A 9,968-nucleotide genomic window follows, 5' to 3' on the forward strand; every position below is an offset into this window, starting at 1 on the left:
CAAAATAACTGTCTTAACTTTGTACTAGCTTTAGTACAAAATTGTACTAAGCTTAAGACACTTATTTTAGGACGGAGGGAGTATTTGGGTTAATCAACCCACAGTTTATATCAAATGCTTTTAAAAGATATTCATATCTTTGGAACCCTAACTCCAATTTCATGTGTTATATATTGAATTTGATTAGAAAAGGCTTAGAATCTGAATATGATCGTTATTTTACCTGTTAACCATTTTTAAAATGCTATTTAGGGTTCAACGTATTGTTCTCGTTCTCAAAACAAAAAGAGGGGTATACGCATAAGTCCTTATTCCCATGAATTTGGGTATGCGTTCAAACAACAAATCATCAGATAAAACATAACCAATCGTGACGATCATACACCTGAGCAACAGACGGCAAGTCCTATCCATGTCGCTCATCTATTCTCAGTTCATTGTCAGCCAGAACCGGGGTTTGGTAAAGAATCAAAGACATCCGTGTGCTCGACAGTCTTCAGTTCTTGCTAGCTTCTTCAGCGTGCTTCTCGTCCGCGACATCGCTGGGCATATCGAGCCCGGCCGGTATCTTCCCAGCGAAGTTGTATGTAGAGCTATCCGATCCCAGGTTACTGCAGTGAGCGTTGCAAAGCAAATCCACGTTATAAAAATGCAAAGCGTCAACTGTCGTCAACGTAACCACTGAGGAAAAACAAGAAGAACTGACCTTCTGTCGACCAACACCATCGACCGGAGCTCACAGTTGGCGAAGCTGTATACAACCAGGTCAAAGTTAGCAAGATGCTCTTGTTATGATGGTTTGAACATTTCTAGGGTCTAGCACAAGAATCATTCTAGTGAGAGTGCAAGACAAAAGAAGTTTTAGGGAGATTAACTCTATCAGGTCTTGTTATCCCAAGATGAAGAATACAAAACATTTTTTTTCTTTTCACGAAAGAAAGACTAGTCCAATTTGCTTATACTTTCTATGGTTTCAAGTTCAAATAGCCACATCTGGCAAATACTGTGCTCTCCCAGCAACCTAAGTTCGCAGAATACGGTGAGTTGATTGCTCAGCTGCAAGGGGAATAAATCACTTACTGCTTGCCCAGTTCCTCTGCTATGGTCGGATGACACTCTTTACCGTACATGTTTAGGGTATGATACAAGAAACCACTATGGCTGACAATGGCTATCTCTTTCTCTTTTCTTGTCCATAACCTGCGAACACATCCAAGGAATAGTTAATTTAATCCAGCTACCAAAAATAAAGTTACTGGTCGACAACAGGTCATCCAATCTGAGGTTTGTCTTCCTCAATACGTGCTACTCATTTCTGATGTCAAATAAGTCACTCAGTGGTAACTCACTGGTCTATGAGAAACAAACAATCAGAGGAAGCATTGTGTGGGACAGAGGGTATGATCCAATGCAGTGCATAATGCTTCATCACCAGTTCCAGTTTGTCTTTAAATCATGCAACAGGTGTTGACCCAGATAAAGTAATATATATAGTCAGCTTCTGCCTTCCAGTTCATACATGAAAGGGAGGCAAATAACATGATTCACTAGTCAGGTCAGGTGTGGTCAATAAATTGCTTGTTTGGGTGAATAAAATATTCTGAATGATACCAAAAAAAAAAAAAAGTGATATAGGGCATGAAGATGAATATTATCAAGGTACTTGTGTTTCATGTTCGTAAAACCAGAGCATCAGGCTTACATTTTCAAAACATTAACCTTAGAAAGAAAAATTACCAGTCAAAGAACTTCATGCCCCTGAGAGCAACAGACTCATTTGTTTCTCTGACATCAGGTTCCCAGAGAACATCTTCATCATTCTCTATCTGTAAAGAGCACCAGCACACATATATTAAAACCACCATCGAGACACTGTCTCATGAAATGTTCTTGTGTATTAGCAATAGTAGGTACTTGCCAAGGAAAAATCAATGGCAGGAAAGAGAGTACGGTATTTTGTTATGCTGCTCCTCTTGTCACAGGGATGAACACCCTGCAGTAGATAATCAAATACAAAATGAAGTATTAAGACTATTTGTCAACAGAGCACTATTGATATGGAACAAGCAGAGCTAAACAAATGCAATTTCTCAAATGAGGGTATTCGACTTAGAAGCCAAAACGAAGATGAACAAGTTATTCTAGTTAATATGTAGTACAAACCAATGTAAATAAGGCCCTAAATGATGAGGATTTTTTATTTACTTTGCAACGAACAATAGGGAATTCTTGTAAAAAAGATGATAGGGAAATACCAAATGTTCCCTGCAGGCCTCAACTGCAAGAAATGGTGGGCAGTTCAAACTTGAAATCGGCTGACGTCCACTGTTTCCAGCACCCTCTACCATTAATGGTGATGCACTTGCTCCATCAGTATAGTTCCCACCACCAAAGACCCCCACTGCAGTTTGCAAAGTCCTGTGGGATTAGTTCAAATGAAATACTGTCAGGCTCATTTAGTATTAGTAGTTACATACTACGGCAATGCACTGTCAGATTATATCATGCCTTACCACAGGACTCCTGATAGATAAACAGATTGAGTAGCTATTGACACCAGATGAATGACTAAGGGTGTAAAAGATGCTCAAACTGAATTTTGTTGGTAGTAGAATTTATGCACATGGATCATGTAAGGCATGTAGCAAGAATTGCAGATAAGAAGGATATCTGTTCATGTTAACAAAACCAATTTAATGTCTGTTCGACCTTCACGAAAGACAAGATTCTATGCAACCCCATAATTTTACTAACCATGAAGCCACTGCTGAACAGTTCTGACTCTAACCCCAAACGAGCCTGCCTAGTTGAGTGCTCCTCTGACTGAAGTCATGTTTTGCTATGCAGTATCAATAAGTAAATGTGCATAATAAAAACTATAATTCCAAAGTAAAGATAAACTCGTGGCCCAAGTAATAACTGATACATAGAGATGCTTAACTGGCATAATTTACAGGCCTTTCAAATAACATGTTTTTTTTTTCTAAAGACAATTAACATGTTCAGTCCAGGAAAATATGGTTAGAAGATCAACCTAGTCTAGGTTTAAGCAATGCTATAATTAATACTAGTAGCTGAAAGCCTGACATCAGATGATATTCTCGAGAGAACGTTAATGCAATACCAACTATGGGAGAACACCATCGCTCGAACATAAAAACTTAAGATAAGATTCAGAACACTGAAACTACATACAAAAAGATCAAGGTCAAGAAAAACTATACCTCAGTAGAGGGGAAACAACAACCAACTCAATCTTTTTTGCCAGTCCAGATTTTGTCACATGCTCTCGCAGGGTATCAACCTACAAATGTGTGTAAATCAACCATGGAACTTGAATGCAACATGAAAAATTGGTTGAGTGATATTTCGATCAACATTATGTGTCAAGGCCAGAAAGGAACTCACCTTACACAACTGCAGTCAAAAGACTTAGAATGAACATGGCAAAATTTCAGCTTGCAACCATAAAGGAATCAACTAAAGGGATCTCAATGTCATCCAAAACAAGGTGGTGTCATTGTGTTTTGATGCCCCTAGGGCTAGGGTTAATATACTTAGTCAGATGTTGATGCTAACACAGGACTTCATTTTTCTAAGGCGGCAGTAAGAACCAGGTGAACTACTAACGACCCAAGATTTTGCATATAAAATGGCTGCTATGCTCCTGTGAGGATTCCATTAGTAAGGAAAAAGTATTCTCCGGGATTCAGCCATGAAAGCATGACAGAATAACCATAGACAGAAGTACTAAACATTGCCATAATACTGCTAATATCATCATCCAAATAAAGATTGAAGATCATCAATGAGGATCTGTTAGTATGTGAGGTGAATGAATTGAGTATCGAACACTTGAATTACAGAAATGAACTTCCACCACTAAAGTATCATGACTGATGTCATATTTACACATTTTTTTATATAAAGAATCTTAATGCTTGATAATATTGTGCCATGGATGGCTTCGTGCCATGAGCACAACACCTTTGTTGGCCATAGAACTGATGATGCCAAGAGCTGAAATTGAAATGCATGGGGATAACGAAAAGGAAACAAGTAATCTTACTTGGCTCCAGCCCAAAGGGGTAAGTTGAGCATCAAGCAGTGCATGTGACTTGTATGCTGCAAAATCCTTCTCGCCTTCCACGTTGTGAATACCCTGGGCATGCCTGACCTGCACACATTGGTTACAGCGAATCATGTTGAAGCATTTTTCGCACTTCTCTTACATTACAGGTTTGTCACCGACAGTTGATGAAGTGTGGTACCAGGTATATGGTTTTGCATCGGTGCGCAGGGTACAGAGCTGTGCCAGCGCTGGCCTCCATTTCTGCCCAAAAGAAACACATTACTACTACTGTATATTATTACTATCCACTGACAATTAAGATAGATAAACACAACGTGAACAGACAGTTGCAGCAGCAACATGGAGTTAGCTAAAATCGCAACTTCCCGGCTGCACCTCGTGCTTTACAGAACGGCACGTATGTTGATTCGTTACAGAACGGCGCGTGTGTTGATTCGTTACAGAACGGCGCGTATGTTGATTCGTCGAAACGGAACATTTTCACGTGGTAGGAATGTTCATGTATTGGTGCGTGCCCAAAGAATCACATCACATGGTAGTAAAAAAAAGGCGTTGATTCTCCTCTGGTCAGACAGCATGTGCACCGAACTGGCAGTGAGTAGATGAGCTAAACACAGTGATTCCCATCGGCCTGAGAAAGCGGAGCAATTTCATGTGGGATCAAGCTACGTAATAAACTTGCGAAAGCAAAACTGCTCTGGGCAAACAAACAAAAAACCATTAAGCTGCTTCAACTACTCTGTTTTGTTTCCTTCTTCTGTGTGACGAAGGAGATCATTTTCGGCGGTGCAATGCGGCAGATATATATATAAAACTTATGTTGCACTACTATCGGATTAGTGCAAGTTGAGAAGGCGGCGAAGTATTAAGCGTCGGTAAGCAAAGGAGAGGAGATGCAAGCAAGGCTTGCCGACAAAATCCCCCTTAAATAAATAAGAAATGGATAAATAAATAAATACTAAGCGTATGGAAAGTGTGGAGAAGGAGGAGCATAAATAAGCGCATATTCGGAAGCATGTGCGTGGCGGAGGCGGATCTGGCGCTGCGTCGGAACGGCGGAGCAAAAGCGGAAGCGCCGGGAAGGAGAGGGGCGAGCGAGTAGTTGAAGGGGCCGAGGCATTTGGATTTCAGAGGCCGGCGGGGGCGGCAACCGACGGAGCTCTGCGATTAATCGAAGGGGAGAAGGCAGCCGATGCTTCTTTCCGGTGAGGGAGAGGGCGCCATTCGGTTCAATTAATTAACGAGGGGAAGAAGAAGAAGGGGGGTTGGAAGGAGGAGGGTTGGAGCGCGGCCGTACCTGGGGAGGAGGAGCAGCGGCAGCCGCTGAAGGAAGCGCGGCGACGGCGGAGGTAAACGCGTCGGACGGCGACGGAGGGGGGCGGGGGCGGGGGCGAGATAGGGAGGCAGAGGCGGAGGGCCGGGGCGGTGGTGGTGGGACTAAAAGAAGGATTGGGCAGCATCGCTTCTTTTATTTAATTTAATCTATTCAATTCAATTCGGTAGCTGCACGAGCGTTGAGCCAGTTGCGAATCGGATCTTGTGCTCCATGTCCATGGGTTGCATAGACCCACCGTCTACGGAGGGCAACAGCACTTTGGTGGCCTCCCTTTCTTTCTCGTCGCTTTCTCCTCCCTTTCTGCCGACCTGCTCTCGGGGTCCATCCCCATCTACCGCCCCTTGTTTCCTTTTCCTTCTCCTATTATATACCAACAAACGCGCGGCGCAGAAATTTTTTATTGATATGAGTAGTCTAACATCCCTATTAAACAGGCTATCACACCGCCGGCGAGACCGATGATTGGACTTGGTGCTCCGCCGACGGCGGAACCGGAGGTCGCCCCCGTGCAAGGGTTTGCAACGGCGGGGGAGGGTCGTGGGCATATGGAGGGGTTGGGGGTGGAAATTTCATCGAAGGAGGCACGGGCGGGGCGGCGGCGGACGCGACCGGAGCAATCAGTTGCGGTTGGTGGTTCGTGCGTGTGAGTTTTTCTTGTCTAGCGCACTGGAGATGGGCGCACCAAATAAGCCGCGCGTGATACCGTTTTTCCAACGCGTTGGCGCTCTTTACTGCACGCGGAATTATAGTGCCGCTGCTGAAGCGCTACATTCACGTGCGCACGGTGCTCTATGACCGGTTTTTCCAGCACGCGTCTTATTTAGCACCCCCATCGGAGATGCTCTTAGGGAAACTACGAAGCAGCGACCCAAATTGTTTTGTTTTTTCGTACTGTTTTTGTCCATCTGAGTCGGTCAAACGGAAGTGGACCAAGATGAACAAAAAGAACACAGAAAACGTATTTTTTTTTATCCGTTACCAGCCTAATTATGTCAAAAAAATAAGTCTGAACAAACACAAAACGAATAAAAAATAAGAACGAATATGTGCGTTGGGCACTGTTTTATACTTTTACCGCCCGCGCGCGCGCGCGCGTGTGTGTGACGCGGGTATGCAACTTGAAAAAACAATGTTAGGTTGGACAGTAGAGTAAACGCCCGCAGGCCGAGAGTGCGAGGACGACAGGCATCACTGCAATGGCATCTTGCCGAATATCCAAATTTTCATGCTCCATGCCCTCCATGGCTCCATCCCACCGATTATTTCCATTTTCTTCCCGGTGGATATCCAAAATTCCAATGAATATCCATTCACATCATTTGAACGGGATCCATCCACATCAAGGCATTGATTCCAGTGACCTGCTGTCAACCAATCCGTCTGCTCCAAGTTCTAGCGGCAGCATGGCTGGCTCGGAAAAAAGATGTTCATTAAAACTTCCTCCTTTTCGGTTTATAGATTCATTTAAAAAAAATAGAATTTTATTATATTAGGTTCATTTTAAGTCTAATTGAGTTAAAGTGCTTTGAGTCCCACGTCATATTTAAATTATACAGTTTAGAGAAAGAAAATGAGTGCTTATGCATGCATTGTTTTCTACATCCATCATGTAAGTCCAATGAAAAGAAGGATGCTATATTTATTGCCTCGGAAATTATGAGAAATATTTCATTGACTAGTTAAAACTAATGGCATCCACTTAGAATTCACCTTGGTTGATAAGATTTTAGATTTGAGTTCTATAACTCGAAAAGGAGGGAGTAATACTCACAAGCCAGTCAAAGGATTGATTAATGAGCGAGACTCGAGAAAGACGCACAAGTGCACTGGACTTTTCGAGCGAAAAAACAAATAAAATGATTGATACACAGTACGATCGAAGTGGTTCACATAAAAAAGCACAGCCAACTAAGATCGCACTATTAAAGAACATAGATGGAAATATGCAAAATGAGAAAGAAAGAAAGAAAATAGAGAATGAGAAAGCAGGTGACCTTGGATGGGATTCTATCGTCCAATCAGAAGTTGAACAAGAAATTCGGATCGCGGGAAATAAACAGAAACACAAGAGTTGAGGCTGGTGGGTCTAAGATCTACTGGGAACAGTAGAAGATTCTTCTTCCAGAAATAAGAAGGAGATCACACATAATACGTACTGACCGCACTTAGCAGATCACACTACTGCTTGTTGACACTATCTATCACGCTAACCAGAAAACCTGCAAATTCAAAGAAAAATAAGAGAATACATTATGTGTCACATCGTAGATCAAACGAAAATATGGGCCCTGTTTCAAGAATTTAAGGCCATCAACCCTGATGATGCAAGATTGAAAGGGAGGAATGATCTTAAAGATATACTCCCTTTATTCCTAAATATAATTATTTTTTTAGAGATTTCATTAGGAGACTATTCCCTCCATTCCTAAATATAAGTCTTTGTGGAGATTTTACTAGGAGACTACATACGAAGCAAAAATGAATGAATCTACACTTTAAAATATGTCTATATACATCCGTATGTAGTCTCCTAGTGAAACTTCTAAAAAGATTTATATTTAGAAACAGAGGGAGTTCATACGGAGCAAAATGAGTGAATCTATACTCTAAAGTATGTCTATATACATCCGTATGTAGTCTTTTAGTGAAACCTCTAAAAAGACTTATATTTAGGAACGGGGGAGTAGAAGATTCTTCTTTAGAATATAAAGAGCTTTTACAACTAGCTAGTAAAATAAGTAGTTCTTATGAAATGGAGGGAATATGTATTTCAGAAGATAGTTATGTGCATCCTTGAATGCAGAGGCCAGGGGAATTTAACCTTCTTTTTTGAAGAAAAAAAAGTCAGAAGAATTTGGCGACCCGTTCATATGATCGGAATGGCTTTCATACGGGATAAAATCGTATAGATTTGAATGGAGGAAATTCCTATTATTTCCTTCAATCCAAAGGGGCTCTAAGCTGCACAGAAAATTGTGAAAAGGGAACAGGAGTCGGAAACTATAGAGTAAAAGGCGCTGACGGTCTGAGAACTTGTCCTACGGGTGCACTTAAGTCGCACTACTTCCAAACCGTAAAAACCCATCACAGAACTTGCATTGCGGTGCATTTAAGTCACAAAGACGAGTTGAACCGGTCGGATGCCCGATTTTCTCTGTTTTGCGGTCATGCACAGCACACGTGACACCTCCAGGGTTTGGTATTTTTGTAGAAAAGTCCATACTTATTTAGTTGCAGAGCCGTATTGCGAAACCGCTAGATGATGATGATCGCCGACCAGCATGGCCGGTTAGGAGACGATGGAGAGTGGCAGCGCCGCCGTGGCTAGCAGGAGCACCTCTTCCTATTTTTCCGCACGTCCACCGAGTAACCGAAGGGCGCACTGCATGTCACTGCGCCCGTTGTTAGTCGCCTTGAACATAGTCGTGCGTCCAGCTCTTCTGCAGCTACGAACAGTTGTCGCTGCCCTGCAGCTACACGTTGTTGCTCTGCCATGCTGCTCCAGCCTCCAGCAACCGAGCTCTGGGCACCACTGCCATGATACACGCGAGCTCGGCCACCTCGATCTCGAGAACCAGGTACGCGAGAACTAGGCACTGCTACAGACGACAGCATGCCTCACCGGGTGTCTCGAACACACCCTCACCCCATTGCATGTTTGCTACTTACATATTCCATACTGAACTCAGGTTAGAGGCTTCAGCTTTTTATCGAGCACCTTGTGTACTCACACACATCCTTGCTGCTCTTGTCGCCGGACGACTGCAATGCCGGTCCAGCTCCACCTGTTCGTCGTGGAGCTAGTCGCCGCCAGCCACGAGGATAACCTCTCACTCGTCGCCATCTCCCCCAGTACACCAAAGCCTTGGTGCTCCACCCGCGTCCGCCCGCCATGCTCGCCACGCTCTATGGCAGCACGCGTGTCCTCTCCATCGTCCCCAACGAGGCCGCCTACACCTTTACGCTTAAGTCGGCCACATCCCATTCGCACCTGCCGCCGCCTACCTCATCGTCCAAGTCGCCGACACTGACCCAACCACTACACGCATCCTCCTCGACCACCACAACAACCCACCACCCTAGGCAGGACTGCACGCGGCTCTGCCAAGACGAGGTTGGTTGCCCGCGCGGCACTGCGTCTGCCTCTCTTCTCTAGGGACTCCATCGTCGGATTCACCATCGTCGGTGATGGTTGACTTGCCACCGACGAGCTCGACGCGTCAGCAGCGCCGCCTGTCTCCTCTCCCATCGGCAAAGAAAGTGGACAGACAGAGAACAGAGGAGAGGGGGCTATGCAACATTAGCTGAGGATCCAGGGGGCTTTGTGCAAGAAAATGATGCAGTCCAGAGGCGCGCATGACCACAAATCAGAGAAAACCAGGCACCCGACCGGTTCAACTCGTCTTTGTGACTTAAATGCACCGCAACGCAAGTTCTGTGACGGATTTTTCCAGTTTGCAAGTAGTGCGACTTAAGTGCACCCGTAGGACAAGTTCTCAGACCGCCAGCGCCTTTTACTCGAAACTATATAATGTCCTG

General features: G+C 43.9%; 1 protein-coding gene across 1 annotated transcript; it reads right to left on the minus strand.

Moving 5' to 3' along the window:
* Positions 1–293: 293 nt before the first annotated feature.
* Positions 294–5,496, minus strand: LOC123424434 (phosphoglycerate mutase-like protein 1). Its single transcript, XM_045108047.1, has 10 exons — positions 5,391–5,496; positions 4,272–4,333; positions 4,070–4,177; positions 3,225–3,304; positions 2,256–2,418; positions 1,919–1,993; positions 1,738–1,826; positions 1,081–1,200; positions 707–751; positions 294–611 (listed from the first exon to the last, which is right to left on the minus strand). The coding sequence occupies exons 2-10, from the start codon at positions 4,329–4,331 to the stop codon at positions 497–499; spliced, it is 855 nt and encodes a 284-aa protein (XP_044963982.1). The 5' UTR covers positions 4,332–4,333; positions 5,391–5,496; the 3' UTR covers positions 294–496.
* Positions 5,497–9,968: the final 4,472 nt, after the last annotated feature.

This window comes from Hordeum vulgare, chromosome 2H (genome assembly GCF_904849725.1).
Source record: "Hordeum vulgare subsp. vulgare chromosome 2H, MorexV3_pseudomolecules_assembly, whole genome shotgun sequence".
In the NCBI taxonomy this organism is placed as follows: Eukaryota; Viridiplantae; Streptophyta; class Magnoliopsida; order Poales; family Poaceae; genus Hordeum; species Hordeum vulgare.

Coding starts and splice junctions, on each gene's coding strand:
- LOC123424434 (XM_045108047.1), bottom strand. CDS start 4,331: ATGGAGGCCAGCGCTGGCACAGCTCTGTACCCTGCGCACCGATGCAAA. Junction 1,827..1,918: donor CTGCCATTGATTTTTCCTTG/GCAAGTACCTAC, acceptor TGCTCTTTACAG/ATAGAGAATGATGAAGATGT. Junction 752..1,080: donor GCAGAGGAACTGGGCAAGCA/GTAAGTGATTTA, acceptor GGTTGTATACAG/CTTCGCCAACTGTGAGCTCC.